Consider the following 17,721-nt stretch of genomic DNA (forward strand, 5'->3'; position numbering starts at 1 on the left):
CTAGGTGCTAGTCACTTGGTCCTGGAGGTGCAGAGTGTATCTCGCAAACAGCGCACGTCTGCATTCGCGGGATGCTGTACTTTTTACGGGAACACTTGGTCCTTGATTTACATGTCATAAATTCTACATTTCAAAAAGTAGGTTCACATACCCCAATTATTCTAAAAATACTGAAACGTTTTCCAAGATGGAATAGTGTTTAAGATTCATGAGAGGTGAACAGAGTTGTGAGTCCAGTCCCCAGTTGGCTGAGTGCTCAGGGGCTTCAGGGTAGAGGCCCACTTGGACCTCAGGCCAGTCCTAGCACTGGATCTGCACAGCCAGGCACAAGAGAGGGCAGGCATTTGGGGGCCAGTCCCTCAGGGTGAGCTGGTGCTGTCGATGGAGGTGCAGGAACCCTGACCATAGCACCCTTCAGGCTCAGCCATCAGCTCTGGTGCCGTGTTGGGGTGGCCCGCAGCCAGCTCAAGCTACACGTGCAGCTGGGAAGCCTCCCGGGCAGAGTCCCCACTGACCACGGAAGGAAGCACAGCGGCCACGGCTCAGGCCCGTGGTAGAAGGAGGGGCTGGCCTCACCGGCTTTGTAGGTGAAGCTGGCGCCAGGGCTCCCGTGAGGGTCCCCCGCTTGGCCAGCAGGCAGCTGAGCTAAGGTGCGGACAGCCTCGCATTTGGACGTGCTGCCCCTGTGCTCCACCTGGGCCTATGGACCCAGCGCCTCTGTGGCAGAAGTCCCTGAATAATTCGCGAGGACTCCAGAAGAGTGCCTGGAGGTGCACACGTAACTGAGAAGTGATGTGTACTGCCCTGGGATTGCTTTCCAAATGGCGCATCCCAGGAGCAAGGCCACAGCAGACGGTGTTTGGGAGGCCAGCCACTCAACCCAGGGTCCCTCCACTCCCCCAACCCTGTGAGAGCGTCTCACTGCAGCAGGCTCCCGGGTGGTCATTCAGGGGCCTGGTTGCTCTGGTGGTGCCCTCCTGGGATGGCTCTGAAGGTCTGCGCCCATCCAGGGCCAAGCTGACATCCCAAAGGACAGAAGAACTCAGACCATGAGACCATCACACCCCTCAGTGTTAACTGAGCACTTACTACATGCCGGCTCTGTGCCGGGAGCCCAGGGTGGCAGGAGGTGAAGAGGCCAATACCGACTCTCAGGGGAGCTAAGCCAGACATGGGCATAGGCCTATGATAGCAGCCAGGGCAGAAGAGGGTGCAAGTTTGGGGCCAGCCCGGGCAACTTGGTGAACCCTTGTTTCCACCTAAGAAATAAAGCCTGGGGATATGGCTGGAGCCTCCTGGCCAGGACCTGGAGAAGGGCGGGACTTGGCTGCTGAGGTCTGGGGGCAACAGGCACAGGGCCAGGCACCTCTCCACCTCCTGTAAGTTTTAATTTCTGCCCAATAAATGATGTCCATGCCTGGTATGCGTCCTGAAAGGTGTTATTATTTGGGGGTTTTGGTGGCTTCTGTGTAGTTCAGGCTGGCATCAAATGCACAGCAACCCTGCTGTCTCAGCCTCCTGAGTGCTGCAGTTACAGGCGCATGTCGCCACACCAGCCATCTTCCTGCTGGGACAAGTGGACCTGGAGTCTCGGCAAGGAACGCTGCACATCCCCGTGCTGAGCCCCACGGGTCCCCAGAGGGAGGCTGGGCTGTGGGCTCAGGGGCATCACACCATACAACTTACACAGCAGGCCACAAGTGCCCGGTGCTCTCCCTCTTTTATGGGCAGAAAGGCCAGAGGCCATTGTGCTCCTGCCACACCGCACCAAAGCTCTGCTGCCCGTGGCCTTGCCCGTCCTGCAGTTTCCTCTGATAACAGTGAGGTCCACCTGGCCGCCCAGCCAGGGACAGGACAAGGGGCAGCTCCTAGGACAGCCAGATGGAGGACCGGTGTGTCCCAGGGGAGCAGCTCCTCTTCCTGCACCACCTGGACGATCCACTGCTCTCTCAAACCTGGGGCCGGGTGCACCAGGCCAGCACCCTGCCACGAGCCGCACCCTGGAGGTCGGGCCAGCCTGGGAGGACATCCTGGCTGGCTGGCTCTACCATGCTGGTGTGCACTGCGGCTCAGTACAGACACGTCCCCAGCTTCCACTGACCAGTTTCCAGGGCCTTGCTAAGTGGGCACCTCTGCCTCCTGGTGAGCAGAGTCCTGGGCGGGTGCCTGGGGCAGGGGGCTATGGTGGGCGTGGCGCAGCTGCTGTGGCCGAGTCTGGGAGCACAGCTGTGCCGGTGGCTGCAGTTGAGCTCTGCTTGGACTCCAACCTCTGTGGAAGCACCAAGTGGTGGGGTGGCCTTGGGGTGCACCTAAGCCAGGACCCCAGGAGCCCCCAGTCCTGGCTTGTTGCCGGTTACAGCCCAGAGAGACAAGGTCGTGCCCTGTGTTGCTAGGTTTGTCTTGTGGACAAGGTGCTCATGCACTGCAGACTGAAGCCAGGAAGGCGGCTTGGGCAGAGGCGCCTAGCAGGCGGACGGACGGGGGCTGCAGGGAGGCCAGGCTTACTGGGCCCAAACATTGTATCTCGGAGGCAGAGGCTCAGTGCTCTGTAGCTGCTGCTCAGCACTGCACTGCAAGATACTCTTCACTTATCTGACTGCTCCTGTGGGCGGAGAGTTATACACACTCTGCTCTCCAACAATCTCTGGACACACACATTCCCCACCTTTGAAGAGCATCTGCAGGGTGTGCTGAGACATCCTCCTCACTTTGTGGTGAATGGTGAACGTCGCTTTCGCTTTTGGGGAGGGAGCTGGCCAGCGTGGAAACGACTTCCCATGGAGGTCTGCGTCTCTGGCTTTTGAAAAAGGCTGGGGGGGGGGACTGGAGAGATGACTCAGTGGTCTAAAGCACCTACTTAGAACAAGCTTAGCAAAGCACAGGGACCCCGGTTCAATCCCCCAGCACCACATGCCAGCCAGCCCCGCCCCCTGGTGGGCTGAGCTGGCCACACACACACATAAATAAATAAAAATTTTTAAAAAAAGAAAAAGAAAAAGGCTGGGGGGGGGAATATAGCTCAGCGGTCTAAAGCACTAATTAAAAAAAAAAAAAAAAAAAAAAGGCTGGCAGGCCTGGGCTTGCGTCAGCTGGCCACCTCTGCTGGTCCTCGAAGCCCCTTTCCACCCGTGGCTGGTCCCACCCCCTTCTGCCTGTCCCTGCCTGCCACTTCCAGGCTGGATGAAGCCAAACTTTGATGGCCCAGGAGGGATGGACTCAGACAGGGCCTCTTCACCGGAGGGGTCAACAGGTGCTGGGCTGGAACAGCAGTTACCACTGCCCCAAGAAAAGAGATCAATCATCTTGGGGCCAGGGAGATCGTTCGGTGGAATAAGTGCTTCCTTGCAAGCACAAGGGCCTGAGTTCAATGCTCGGTTCAGCCAAAAAAAAAAAAAAAAAAAAGAAAGAAAAAGAAAAAGAGGGGCTGGTGAGATGGCTCAGTGGTCTAAAGCACCTACTTGGAACAGGCTTGGCAGAGCACAGGGACCGCAGTTCAATCCCCCAGCACCACATGCCAGCCAACCGCGCCCCCTGGTGGGCTGAGCTGGCCACACACACACACACACACACACACACACTAAATAAATAAATAAATAAATAAATACCTTTAAAAAAAAAAAAAAAGAAAAAGAAAGAAAGAAAAAAGAGATCAAACCTAAGCCCCAGCTCACTAGACTCAGCAGGGTGGTGGTGAGCTGTTCCACGTCCTCCACTAGGGCTGGCCGCTGCTGCCGCCTGTCAGGCGGGAACCCCAAGACACCCACCGTCCCCAGGGGGCGCTGCATCCTAGCAGGTAGAGATCAAAGCGAAAGGGCCACGCGGGGCGCACTTGCGAGTGGGAGCAGTGGGCTCGGGGAATCTGCGTGTTCATGCTCCCGTCTCCAAACTCGGGTCGAAGGGCAAACGATCGAACCCAGCACTCTCTCCGCAGGGGCGTCAGGGCCCGCGCCTGATGGGGCGGGCGGGGGGCCGGCGCCGGCCGTGGGGAGCGCGGGGCGGGACTGGGAGGGCGGGCCAGGCTTATAAGGCCCTCGGGCAGCAGGCGGGAGCGCCGAGCCAGAGTGCGCCCAGCCGGCTTACAGCCGGACGGCAGCGGGAGGAGCAAGAGAAAGAGGAGGAGGAGGCGCCCCGGCCGCGGCCGCTGCCCCACGTGCGTCCCGCTGTCCCGCGCCATGGCGCGCAGGGTCCCGAGCGCCCGCTCGCACCCGTAGCCGGCGGCGACCTCGGCCCCATGGAGCCGCACGTGCTCGGCGCCGTGCTCTACTGGCTGTTGCTGCCCGGCTCGCTGTTGGCGGGTGAGTGCGGGGCCGGCCTCTCCTGCCCAGTCCCGCCGGAGCGCGCAGGGTCGGGGCGCGCATTCCAACGCGAGGGCGCGGGCGGGGCGTGCGCTCGGGGAAGGGCCGTGCTGGGGAAGGGAGCGCCGATCTCTCTTTCCTCTTTTCGTGTTGAAGAGAAAAAAAAGCGCAAACTTGCATCATGACTTCCTGACAGATCTGGGAGAAAAGGCGGCTTCCTGGCTGGAGCCGTTTAATTTGGAGTTTTCCTAGCAGAACTCACGTAGCTCAGGCCTCCGCAGGCCGAGTGGGCGGCAGCCTCTTCGCTTTGGAAAAGTTGTAGGGGTTCCACCTCCTTCTGTCCTACTTGGGCGGGCTCCAAGGGGTTGTGTAGGCCTGTGCCCGGGCCCCAAGCAGAGGCCCTGCCAGGATGCTTGGCCGGGGTGGGAGCTGGGAGCCCCGACCCCCGGCGCCTGCGTCCCTGCCGGCCAGCAAAGCCTCGAGCCCGCACCCGTCCCTGCCTCCAGTGCCCGGCACAGCCTGGGACAGGCGCTGACCCTCCCGCCCCGACAGCCAGTTCCCTCCGCATGTGGCTGAAGTGCGGGGAAGAGCGGGGTGTGCTCTGTCCGCGGTGGGTCCTCCTCCCACTCTTCGCGGGCCTCTGCAGCTTGTGGGAGCCACAGCCCTCCCTATTCTGGGCTCCAGGGACGTGGGGACCAGCGCGGGCCTCGCTGTGGCCTCTCGACAGATTTCAGCTCAGCTGGAGTGAGACTCGGAAAAATTTCAAGGCAGGAATCGAGAAAACCATTGAGGTTGAAAAGGAGGGACTTGGGGGACATCCTGGTGCCTCAGTCCAGCGTGGACCGCGCTGACCGGTCAGCGGGCTCACAGTGAGGGCTTGTTTCCTTCACTGCGCCTGTGCAAACGGAAAAGGCCAACCTGGTGGGACTGCCCCACGCTCTGGCTAAGGTCTGGGAGCTGCCAAAGAGGGGGCGGGAGGCGAGTCCTGCTCACCTGCCTGCTGGAGGCAGGCGCCAGGTTCAGGGACGGGAAGCTCCTTCGCAGGCGCGGAAGAAGGGCCTCTTCCGGGGGGGCTTCCCTCACCGCGCCAGTCCTGGGGCAGTGTTGCCCGGATGGAAATGTTTTCACATTACAAGACCTCCTGATATTTTTTCCAGCCATTAAAAGTGTAAAATCCATCCCAAGCAAGTGGGTGGCACCAAAACAGGCGGTGAGGCCACAGCAGGCTGGTAGCCAGGATGTGGGTGCGGCCCCAGCTTCTGACGGCCCTCTTCGGCCAGTTGGGTAGGAGACTGGGGCCCGACCCCCTTGGGGGCCCCCCAGATCTCCCCAGGGGCGGGTTTCACACCCAGCTGTGTGTTAGTCACCTGGGGAGCCTTCGGAAAATACTGATGACTAAGGCCTGTGCTTTCCTCGAATGGAATGCTGCCCCCAAATAGTTTGCGAAACGCGGTGCCCCTGCCACGCCCTGCCCTGGCCCCAGCGTGGGGGCCAGCCCTCACCATTTCTCCTCCAGCTCTGGAGGCACCTGGAGCCCTGCCTGGGACACCAGAAAGCTTCGGGGCCTAGGCGGCTCCTGAGAGGCGGGCTGATGCCTGCCTGGGTGGAGGTCTCCTCCCTCACTCTTGTGGTCTGGAAACCCCGGTGGCTGGGTGGCTCCGGCCTGGGGGAAACTTGAGTCGCCCTCCCGCCCTCCCTTCCTCCCTCATCCTGGATTGCTACCTGCAAAGCCGGGCAGAGCACAGCCCCACCCCCAACCCAGCACAGTGACTGGCCTCCCTTGTCCCAAGCCCTGGGGGATGAGGACACAGCTGGAAGCCTCTAGAGCCGCCTGGACAGGATGTTGTGTGTGGATAGGCAGGACCGTACCTCCTGATTCTGGCCTGACAGGGCAGCCAGAGCCTACACATCAGCCCTGGCACAGCAGGAGCCAGGTGGTGACACAGGGCAGTTCTGATGACTGTGGGAGACACAGTGGTTGGCCACCATGGCTTCTGCTGATGGGACAATCGCAGCAGGGCTGGGGCACGCCCACTGCAGACATGCTCAGTGGCACCTGGGCCTGACTGTCACTGCCATGTGTCACTGTTTGCACAGGGACAGATCCTTCTTGGGGAGCATTTCACCATAACTGTGTATTGGGCAGTGCTGGCAGGAAGGGGTCCTTGGAGCCACAGTGGCATGTCACAGTCCCTCACAGTCCAGTCTGCCTTGTCTGGGAACAAGAAAAGAGGCCAGCCTGGCAGCAGGGATGGTGGAGGCTCGCAGGGGATAGAGTTTGCTGATGGCCAACCTGAGTCTCAGTGTCAGAACCTGGCAGCCGCAGAGCTGGGCTGAGTCCCACTTCCCTGTGGGTCCTAGGGGCTCCCTGCTGAGCAGCAGCTTCTTGGCCTCTGTGCTGGGCTGCAGAGACCATGAGGAAGCAGGACGGTGAGTGTGTGAGCACACAAGTGTGTATATGTGTGTTCAGGGGAGCTGGGGCTGGGTGGCCACAGCTTCCCCATGGTGGTCACTGGCGTAGGGATCCTGAGCTGATCCTGCAGAGGAAGTGGGCTGGGCGGAGGTGCTGGTGCTGATGCAGGTCCGGCCTGGGCTGCTTCCTGGGCGGGTCTCCTGTATTGACACAGCACCAAATTTCCTCTTGGGGCTGACTGAGAGGAAGATGGCTGTGTGTGTGTGTGTGTGTGTGCGTGCGCGCGCGTGCGCGCCTCCCCAACCCTTTTTAATTTTTGAGCTGTGGTATCACTAAGCTTCCCAGGATGGGCCAGGACTTGTGCTCCTCTTGCCTCAGCTTCCTAGAGAGCTGGGATTGCCAGTGTGTGTTCCCTAAGGACCCTGACACTGAGTCTCCCAGGCCTCTGTCCTCTGTTCAAGAAATACAAGACATTGGGGCAGACAGACAGACAAGTATTAAAGCAGTCTGTGTTTCATCGTGCAGAACCCAGTCACTAGTGTGCAGCAGACAGTGGCACGGGTGTCCTGCTCGCTCCTCTGGGCACAGCAGGCTCAGCCTGTTCTGTTTCTCTTTGGGCCGCAATATTGACCAGGTTGCCTGCTCTGGTGCAGCCGAAAATGTCTCAGCCTGGGTCCCCTGCAGCCTGAGTTGAATGGGGCCAGGACCCCATCTTCCTCACCTGCTTTCTGTCCTGCCTGTGACCTTGGAGTCCCATCAGCGCGACAGCAGCTGCCCGGGAATCTATGGGGTGCAGTACCTCACCAGCTGGAGTCACCAGGTGGGAGGGGACAACATGAGGACAGGGCTTCCCATCCAGGTAGGGCAGGTTAGTCCACACCTCCCTGGCAGATGGACCCGTGGGGTGGTGCCCGGGGCAGAAGGTCAGGGAGGACGTGGCAGAGTGGGAGCAACCTGGGTGGAGGTTCGGGCACCCGGGGCCACGGCCTCTGTGTGTACTCTGAAACTGCCCAGCCTGGGCCTCTTCTGGGCTTTAGTATCCTACTAGCAAACGAGACCATAAAAGCTTTAAAGGCTTGCAGGCCTCTGATCTCTGGTCTCAGGCAGTGGCTCTCACGCCACAGCTGGTGCTGTGGGTGTGGACAGGCAGGCCCTTCTTCCACAGTCCCAGGCCAGAGCACGGGCGCCTTCCCAGCTGTGTTCACTCCTGGCCAGGCACTGGTGGTCTGTGGCCAGGTCTGGCTCTGGGGGACCAAACAGAAGGCAGCCACCCACTGCCTGGTCCCTGGGGCACATGGGTGTCTCGGGGGGGGCGTGAGGCAACCCAGCTGCCTGCACACAAGGCTGGTCTGGACCCCTGTGCACGTGGATGGCCCATTCTGCATCTGCAGATGTGTTCAGGGTCTCCTCGCCTGGGTCTCCTGGGATGGCGCTCTGGCTGGCAGCCAAGAACCCAGTCTGTTGGAGGATGATGGTGTGAATGGGAGCCCAGGCTTAAGAGCCCCTCTCACCAGACCTGACAGTTCTTCCTGTGCAGAGCCCAGAGAGGCAGAGAGGTGAAGTGTAAATGACCTTCCAGAGGGGTTCCCAGTAACACCCTCCAAAATGGGGCCCTCATAATGTGTAAAGAGGGTTTCCTGCCAATAGGTCCATAATAGTGTTCCCCAACAACACTGGTCCAAGGGAGAAACTTCCATTAATGCTATCCACAGCAGTCACTGATGGGCCCCAGGCCAGGCACACTAGCACAGTGGGTGTGTGGCAGGGCTGGGCCTTTGCTGTTGGCTCTGACACCACCGGTGTGGCCAGAGGCAGGGGGCTGTGCATGCCCAAGCAGGAGGATGGCAAGGCGTCCAGGGCCCCTGAGATTGTGCGCTGGTGACCTGGTGGTTGGGTATTTCTGGGGTGACTCTAGATCTCCTTGGTGGGGTCAGGTGGGGCAAGATGAAGCCAGTCTGCTCCCGCCACTCTATCCTCTAGAGCAGGCTTCAGGGAGAGAGTGGGCTGGGCACCTCGCCCCAGTTTCAGTGAATAGCCGTGGAATGTGGTAGCAAATGCCCCAGCCTATCCGAGGGCCCTGGGGATGCAGAGCCTCCACTGGGCCAGCCCTGCATGTTTGCTCTTCCCTACACACTCAATTGGACCTGTGGAGTTCAGTTTACACGTCAGGCAGGCCCAGAGACTGACCACAGTGACTAACAATAGAACGCAATGCTGGTAACCACAAACTGCAATAAAAGTGTGGAAGAACGTACCATTGTTCATTTCTGCCATTCTGCATTTAGGGTTTCAGACTCGTTTAGCTGTGGGCATCTGAAACTCAGGCAGGCCTGTTACAAGTCCTCTGTTGACACGTTTTTTAGTACCGGGGATTGAACTCAGGACCCTGCGCTTGCCCGGCAAGCATTTATTCCACTGAGCTATCTCCCCCGCCCCAGTTGACACTTATTGCAAAAATGAAAATATTCAGTCCCAGAAGCTGCAAGTCCCCCGCACAGCCCTAAGCCTCAGCCCATTCTCTGAGGCCTTGGCCTTTGGGCAGAGCCTGGAGTCCAGGTCTCAGCTGAGCGTGAGCAACAGTCCAAGCCTAGCGTCCTGCGTCCTGGCGAAGCCCTGCACCCCTTCCATCTCCGTGGTGCTGCTCCTGAGTCTGGGTCAGGATCCTGCCTCTCCTCCAGGACCCGTATGGAGGTGGAATCCTGGGCTCCTTAGAGTGTATACTCCTGAGTCCCCCACCCCTTGCTGGCTTCTAGTGCTGGGGCCCAAACCAGCCTCCCCAGGACCCCAACCTCTCAGACCATGTACCCTGCCTCATTCTGGGCCTTTGCTGAGTCGGGTGGGACAATTTCTCTGGTTTGTTTTAATAACATAATTATAGGGAGTATTTTTAGGCGGCCTCCTAGAGCCCAGCAGGGGTTCAGCTGTTTACCAGGCTCCAATCTGCACTGTTTTCTCCTCAGGTATATATAGCTGGGGCCGTGTCTCCATCCTCAGGGTCAGGCTACAGAGGGCCAGTGGCTGCCATGGCCTCTGCGGTTTCCTTTGCCATCAAGTGGGCAGCTAAAACGGGCGCAGGGCGTCTGCTGGTTCTGGCAGAGTTTGAGGCCGGCATGATCGCCCAGACCCAGAGGGATGTACAGGTGGCACCCGGTGTGCCAGGCTTGCCTGGAAGCTGCCTGCTTCGGCCAACTTTGTGCAGATCCTCCTAGAAAATTAAGTTGCCCTAGGCGGGACCCCAGCATGAAGTAGAGGGGACAGGGTGAAGGTCCCACTCAGGCGGCCTTTTGAGGAGAGGTTTGGGAACTGCAGGTGGCAGCTGGAACCCCAAGATCAGCTGTATGAACCAGGTCTTCACACTCCAGCTTCCTGTTGGCCGTGTCTACCCGTTTGATCTCTGTTTATGGTTAAAACCCTTCAGCACAGCCTGTCATCCTGACACATTAAAGGGAGCTTAAAAGGAAGCCAGATCGGCTGCTCCATTGCCTCTGGCTTGACAGCTGTTTGTATTTTTCTTTTCTTCTGTGGACTGTCCAAGGGCCAACAGTGGTGACGACCGAAGTGCAAGGCCTGTGAGCTCTGGACCTACCTCCCTTGCCTGTCCCTGTCCCTCCTGGGGTGTTTGGGCTCTAGAGGAGAGCTGGGTCCCCGCAGTGCAGGGTGGAGAGGCGCTCTCCAGCTGGGCATGAGCCCGGCCACTGTGTGTGGCGCCTGACCCTGCACCCGGAGCTGCCCTGGGCCGTGTGACCCTGTGGGCTGGGTATCCCCCATGCCCTGTCCAGGGTGACTGGCTCCATGGCTAGGTCTTGCTCCTCATCCCACAGCGATGGTTCTTCAGGTCCACTTGGGTCCACATGTCGAGTGATAGTGTTTCCGTCTGGCGCAGCGGGGCTCACCCAGCCCTGCCAGCCCCACATACATGGCTCTGAACTTGGGGCACCCTGTTCCCAGTGGCTCGCTGCAGTGCTGTGCTTCCCTGGCCCAGACATACCCTTGCCCTGGTGGCCACCTCTGCCTGGCTCTGCCCTTCACCCTCCCTCCTAGACTCCTGTACCTTGCCCAGGTGACCACTGCCCTGGTGACTGCTATTCACTGGACAACTGTGTCTGGAGAACCTGGCCGGCGCCAGGCCACCTGGGCACTGGGTCTGCAGAAGAGCTCTGCTGTGAGCACACATGGAGCCCAGTGTCTGCACAAGTGTCACCAAGAAACAAGATGGGTGGCCTCAGATGTGTGTATGGGGGGTATCATTTATTCTTTATTTGTGCTTGTTTTTTGCTTTCTGAGACGGGGTCTCGTGTAGCCCAGGCTGGCCTTGAATTTGCGGTGATCCTCCTGCTGTAGCCTCCCGAGTGCTGGGCTCCCGGTGTGTGTCATGCTGCCTGTTGTTTTTTTTCTCTGCCCACTTGGGATTTGCCATGCAGCTGTGCCTCGCCTAGTGCTCCCTGCCCACTGGAGACCGAGTGCCTCTGTGGGGTCAGCCCTGTCTCCCTGGACACGCACCTGTGTTCTGCAGGCTCCTGAGGGCGCAAGGTGGAGGGTCATGCCCCTGCGTGGGGGATGGGGTTCTCCCGCCCTCCAGCCCCCTTGTGGCCTCAGAACTGCTTACCTGGTGCTGGCCGAGGTCAAGACCTGTGAGGTCTTCCAGATATTTTAAAAATTGGGTCATTTGTCTCTTTTCTTCTTTTTCCCCTGTGGTACCAGAGATCAGCCACAAAGCCTTCACAGTGAGCTACATTTTTTTTTTTAATAAATTTTATTTATTTATTTATGTGTGTGTGTGTGTGTGTGTGTGTGTGTGTGTGGCCAGCTCAGCCCACCAGGGGGCGGGGCTGGCTGGCATGTGGTGCTGGGGGATTGAACCATGGTCCCTGTGCTTTGTTAAGCTTGTTCTAAGTAGGTGCTTTAGACCACTGAGCCATCTCACCAGCCCGTGAGCTACATTTTTGACAAAAGCCTTTGTAACATTTTTTGAGGCAGGGCCTCACTGAATTGCTAGATTGCTTAGGCTGGGCTAGGACTAGGCATCCTCCTGCTTCAGCCTCCCAGAGTGTGAGTTTCCCGGCATGTGCCCCCATGCCCAGCCCATTGTCTTAATGGAGCTATTTTAGAGCAGGTGCACCCCACCTCTGCCCTCTGCCCTGCCACCCTCCCCACAGCTAGCTAGCCAGCCTAGCTCCCCAGGGCCTCTGTGTCCTCTATCCCAAACGCTGGCCCCAGAGCGCCTGCAAGGCCCTTGTCTCCAGCCCCTTGGGCCAGGCTGTTCCCAGCCCAGCCCCCTCTCATGCTCGTCCCCAGATGAATTCCAAGCCCAGTTGCCAGTTGGAAGGGGCGGTCTTCTGGCACTAGCAGTGTCTGGTGCTTCGTGTCCTCTTAGGTGCTGGGGGAGGTGTGGGTTGAGGGATCCAGTGGCCAGGCTGCTAACCAGTGTGTGTAGACCTTCCAGGCCGAGGAGAGGCCGGGTCCGTCACTAAGGTCAGGAGCTAGGGTGGCTTCTCAGTGCAGGGGGCCCTGAGCAACTGCGGGAGTGGGTGGTGGTCAGTGATGATGGCTGAGGTTCTGGGATGGGTGGTGGCACCATTGGGCCATGTGGAAGGATGAGACGTGGCAGGGAACTGGGCGGGTGGCCTCCCCAGGGAGCAGGGGTGCAGGCCCACGCTGTTTGTTCTGTGACCTGTGCAGGGGTCGCCTGCCTGCCTCCATTTCCTCGCTGCAGCCAGTGTTACCTCCCAGAGCGTGAGCTTAGCGAGTGTGAGCAGTGCTGAGGCAGCCCTATGCGTGCTGGCGTGATGTGTCAGCCTCTCTCCTGGCCCGCCATGCCTTTCTCTGGTCCTTCCCAGCCTCTGCTCTCAGCTCCTAGGCCTTGGTGGCTGTGACTGTGTAAGGTCAGGCTCAGGCAAGGGGCCACAGTGGGGAATCCTCCTGCATCTGTCTCCTGCAGCCTGGCCTCCCTGCCTGTCCTGTGTGCTGAGGAGGCAGCTCAGTCAGAGACAGACACCTTGGCCTTGGGGCTGGCAGGAGGAAGTCATGGTGGACGGGAAGCCAGCCACAGCCCCTTCTAGGGACAGTGGCCCCAGCTCCCAAGCTTTGGGGCTGGTGGGCCCGATGCTGGTTCCAAAGTGACTGAACCCGTCTGCTATCTGCGTGGGCCTCTGAGGTCCTCCTCCCTGGCAGGTGAGGCTGACAGAGGACCTGGAGGAGACGGGACCTGTCTTGGGACAGGGAAGCCAAGTGTGGCTCTCCTGTGCCCCTGTGTGACTTTGCTGCTTTTCCCACCCACCTGCTATGCACAGGGTACTGGCCTACCCTGTCATTGGCTGCTTGTGCCTGAGAGTCGTGGTTTCAACCACCTAAAAGCCTTGCCAGTCTGAGCACAGGGTGCGGGTGCTAGCTGGCATCCAGGATGGAGGCCAAGAAGTTGGGGTGAACATAACTGCATCCCTGGCCCTGCAGGGCTGGGCAGCCTGCATCCCAGGAGGAGGCAGCTTTGGGTTTTCACCTTTCTCCTCTCAGCTTCCTGCTGGCTCTGCTGCTGGGCCCCTGGGGCAAGTGGTGCTGCCTCTCTGAGCCTTGAACCTTCCTCTTTAGAAATGGGTCTGGGGGGGCGGGCATGGTAGCACACGCCTGTAATCCCAGTACTCAGGAGGCTGAGGCAGGAGGATCATTGCAAGTTTGAGACCAACCTGAGCTACTAAGTGAGCTTGAGGTCAATCTGAACTGCATAGTGAGACCCTGTCTCAAAAAGAAAAGAGCGGGACTGGTGAGATGGCTCAGTGGTCTAAAGCACCTACTTAGAACAAGCTTAGCAAAGCACAGGGACCGCAGTTCAGTCCCCCAGCACCACATGCCAGCCAGCCCCGCCCCCTGGTGTGCTGAGCTGACCACACACACACACACACACACACACACACACACACACATAAATAAAAAAAAAAAAAAAAAAAAAAGAAAAGAGGGTCTGGCTCTCATCCGGCGTCCAGAAAGCAGACGTCCAGCCCTATGACTGCGCCTGTTGGTGGGGCCTTTCCTGCCCCCATTTCTTAACCATGAGGCGCTGTGCAGTGAGCACCTGCCCAGCCCAGCCCAGCCTGCAGCTTTTGCAGACAGCTGGCCAGCCAAGAGCAAAGGTAATAGGCCTCACAGGCCTGGCTCAACACAAGGCCGTCTGCAGTCACCCTGTCTCACCCTTGAGCTCCTGTAGCCTCTGGGTGAGGAGCAGGGTATGGGCTGAGTCTCAAGTGCCCAAGCCCAAGGGCCTGGCCCTGTGGGCCACCTGGCAGAGGGACAGTGTAGCAGGGCAACTGTGTCCCACAACCTGGAATCTCAGAGCACAGAGGTTCCTGGTGTAGCACACTGGTGGCCTTCCAGGCTTTAGCTAGGATGACCTGGGGCAGGCTCCCCACTTCTAGGCAGCCTGGCAGGGGATCATGCAGATCAGGACCTGCGGGGCTCTGCTGGGCATCTGTCCTTGCCTAAGCCAACCAGCCCCTTCAGGAGGGCGGTGGGCGTGAATGAAACCCTAGCCCTTTGGGGGATGCCTAGGAACATCAGTCCCCCACCAGGAATCCTGGCTATGGGCTGAGAGTCGTCAGTAACCACGCAGAGCTCTCCTGGTCAGTGCTGGGGACCCCAGCACCCCAAGAAGCAGCTCCTCCACCCCACCTGCTTGGCCCAGGGGATCTGCTCATTGCTGGCTGCCCTAGCCCTCACCTGTTTCCTGTCATGGCCACACTGGGATGACATGTCAGGTCCTGCTTCTGCCCAGGGGGCCACCAGGTTACCTGGTCCCTGGACCTTAGGCCTTGTCTCTCCCATGCGGCCCTGACCCTTGGGAGTGACCCTTTAGGGGTGCCCAGGAGGCCTGGAGACATCTCAGGGTCCAGTTCAGTGGAGAATGGATTGGGATTTACCCTGGAACTTGGTGTCTGCATTGCTGTGCAGGGACTCAGCACAGGCCGCCCCTGGCCCCGGGCACTGGGGAAGACTGGTTTTCCTGCCTGCTCATCCCCTATGTTGGGCCTTTGCTCCAGCAAAAGTGTCCACAGCCCCTTTTCATTTTGAGGTTGGATCTTGCTAAGTCCTTGGATTACGAGGCAGGGCACTCACTTGCCACCCCCTGCCTCAGCCTGCCAGAGTGCACAATGACAGGCCCGTGCTACCAGGCTGGTCTGCCTTCATGTCATTAAAACTGCCCCATGACTTTGCCAGTAGCCTTGCGTTATGCAGGTTCTCACATGGAAGCCTACAAGTAGCAGTAATGATGTCCCCACTGCACAGACAAGGAAAACGATGCCCAGAGAGCCCAGAGGGCGGGCACAGTGCTGCCGGCTTCCCAGGCCCTGTGGACAAGGTCTGGTCGAGTTTCAGGAGTGTAGCAGTCGAGAGCCAGCCAGTCCCTTGCTGCCAGAAAGGGGTGCATTGATCTGGGCCCCCCAGTACAGTGGCCAAGATGGAGGTGTCGGGGTTGGGGGAGGGGCTGCTCTGCTGAGGCCGAGGGGAGCTCTGTGAAGGCCACCAGCAGGGCTCTGGAGCCCCTGGGATGCCTGCCTCGCACTTCACTGTGAGGAATTAGATTAATTTTCCATGAAAACAGGATGTGGTGGGTGAGGGGCAGCCAGGGCCATCGTTTCTCTTGCTCTTTTTCCAGGAACTGGACATGCAGCCCTGGGCCAGGATGGTCCGGTCCCTACCCCCACCCCCAGCAGGGCACAGTCCTCTCTGTTCTTAAGTGGCTACTTAATCTGTCTCTTCAGCCTGGAGCCAGAGCCAGTGTGCCCCAGGGGGACCTGCCACCAGCAGGGGTGGTGCAGGCCACAGGCATTGCTGACGGCCAAGCCATGCCAAGTGCTGTGCCTGGCAGAGCAGGAGCCTGGTCCCTGCCCAGGCCTTGAGGGACAGGCCATTCTGAGGACACCCACAGGAATGTAGGTTGGGGCCCTGAGACCCCTCAGGCCTCTGCCCCCAAGGTCTGTGAGCAGTACCTGCCGGGAGCCTCGGTGTCCTCAGGCTCCAAGTGTCATGGGGCCTCGGCCTGGGCCTGGGAGGCCGTGAGCCCCCGTGTGGGGGTCCCTGGCCATCTGAGAGTCTTGCTGTCCAATGCTGAGCAGCTCTATGGACAGTGAGTGCCACAGGGAGCATCTTCTGGGGCTCAGTGGGATCCCCTCATTTCCTTCCCTGTAGGTCTCAGTCCTGAGGAGGGCTGGCATGGGGCCCATTGGGGCTGCCTCTCCTGGCTGGGTGGCCCCGACTTGTGGGGACCATTGTGCCTGCACCGTCCTTTCTCCTGCATGGCCGAGGGTGACTAGGCTTGTCCTGCAAGCATGATGCCTGCCCAGTGGCTGAGAGCTGGTGGCACCCCAGGGTGTAGGGACACAGAAGGAGTGGGTTTCCAGGAAGACTGCTGGGCTTCCATGTCTCTGTCACCCCTCGCCAGTGCAGAGCTGTGAAGCGAGCAGGGAGTGAGGGGAGAGGCGGCAGCTCCCTGTCCTGGCTTGCCCGGGAAGCAGGGCTCTTGAGTCCCTGGAGCTCAAACCACCCCCGCTATGGTCCCCAAGCCACGCTGAGCCTTCTGCAGACACAGGGTCTGGCCCAGGCAACCATGCACTTAAGGGGTGCTCTGTCCATTCCGCCCCACATAGCCCACAGTGCAGGCCCAAGCTGACTTGGCAATGAGCCGGATAAAATTCCAGAGCATGAATGGCTCCTTCCTGAGGGGACTCTTCTGTGAGGATTGTGGGGGGATGAGCAGACACCAGCTGAACTAGTCAGTCTGTCCCCTGAAGCCCAAGACACCCCAGAGACAGCCGAGCTGGATGACACTGTCATCCTCTGCACCTGAGAGACTTGGGAACGAAAGAAGGCACGAGAGTGCTCCATGAGCTAGCCCCACACTCTTGTGGAAGTGGAAGCTGAGGCTGCTCCTGCCCTCTGGGGCCCAGGTTGCACCCCACGGAGTTGGTGACCTTCGGGTGGCCGCTGTCTCCAGGTGGGCTGGGCTGAGCCCACCAGCCTAGCTGTTTGGAGCGGGTTGCCGTGTTTTCTCTCGGCCACTTCATGAGCACGTTAAATTTCCTGGTCCTGGGGCCCCTTACCCGCCTTACCTGTCACCACACTGCTGTTTCCAGCAGTAGGGGGGCTAAAAGGGCTTAGGCTGGCCCAACTCATGGGACTCCTGGGGGTCCCCGCCTACATCCACTGCTTATGTCTGTCTGCGTTCATCTCCCTGCTGGCTTTAAGGAACAGGCTGTTGTGGTTGGGAGTGCAGGCTGCCTGCGCTGGAGGCCATCCACACTGCCATCCAGGTTGGTGCCGGGGCTGTGGTGGGCTATTTGGGATCCCTCCTGCTCCGGTTGTCCCACTTGGAGCTTAGAGTGAATCCCATCTGAGATTGGTGTTTGGGCAACTTGGGGCACCAAGCGTGCTGAGTGGGCAGGGAGTCAGTCCTTTGTGGCCCAAAGGCTGATCTGGTGTCCCAGGCTGGACCCGCAGACTGTGTGTGTACCTGTTACTCCTCCTGGCTCAGGCACTGTTCCAACCAGGCACCCTGATCCCATAGCACCCCTTGTGTGCCTGGCCCCTGAGATCCGTGGAGTCCCCAAATCCTGTTCTGTAAGGGGAAGCTGAGGCAGGGTAGGGGGCCTCAGGGCCCGGCCTGGGACATCAGATCAGAACTTGGTCCAACACTGTCTCCTTCCAAGCCCCTAGAGACCCTGTGACCCCCTTGACTGATGCACCAGCCCCTCCCATTGCTGGTCCTGCCCAGGTGGTCAGGTAGCATTCCTGTCCAGATGCCACAGAGCCTGAGCCACAGCCTACGGCCAGCCGGGAGCCTGAGTCACTGGGCGGGGCTGAGTCAGCACAGCCTCATGGGCTGGCCCAGAGCTGCCAGGGATGTGGGGCCAGGGCCTGGGCTTGGGAGGCGGCCTCAGCCCTGGGGGGGGGGGGGGGGCTTGGGCGGCCACACAGCCCCCTGAGGCCAGGATCACATGGAGGAAGAGCGAGACAAGTGGGAGGTGG

At 59.7% G+C, this 17,721-nt stretch overlaps 2 protein-coding genes across 8 annotated transcripts in view; both read left to right on the top strand.

The window, feature by feature from the left end:
* Galns (galactosamine (N-acetyl)-6-sulfatase) overlaps nucleotides 1–12,352 on the top strand; it is a 51,835-nt gene extending 39,483 nt beyond the window's left edge. Inside the window, exons 16-17 of the transcript XR_002818888.1 lie at nucleotides 547–553; nucleotides 12,342–12,352. The gene's annotated coding sequence lies outside the window, so the exon portion shown is untranslated. The remainder of the gene's footprint in view (nucleotides 1–546; nucleotides 554–12,341) is intronic.
* Piezo1 (piezo type mechanosensitive ion channel component 1) overlaps nucleotides 4,077–17,721 on the top strand; it is a 49,034-nt gene continuing 35,389 nt past the window's right edge. For all 7 annotated transcript variants that reach the window (XM_023705177.1, XM_023705182.1, XM_023705180.1 and 4 more), the window contains exon 1: nucleotides 4,077–4,295. In XM_023705177.1, coding sequence (XP_023560945.1) covers nucleotides 4,232–4,295 — 64 coding nt within the window. In that variant the 5' untranslated portion in view covers nucleotides 4,077–4,231. The remainder of the gene's footprint in view (nucleotides 4,296–17,721) is intronic.

Source organism: Octodon degus, unplaced genomic scaffold (assembly GCF_000260255.1).
Source record: "Octodon degus isolate 3935 unplaced genomic scaffold, OctDeg1.0 scaffold00215, whole genome shotgun sequence".
Classification (NCBI taxonomy): Eukaryota; Metazoa; Chordata; class Mammalia; order Rodentia; family Octodontidae; genus Octodon; species Octodon degus.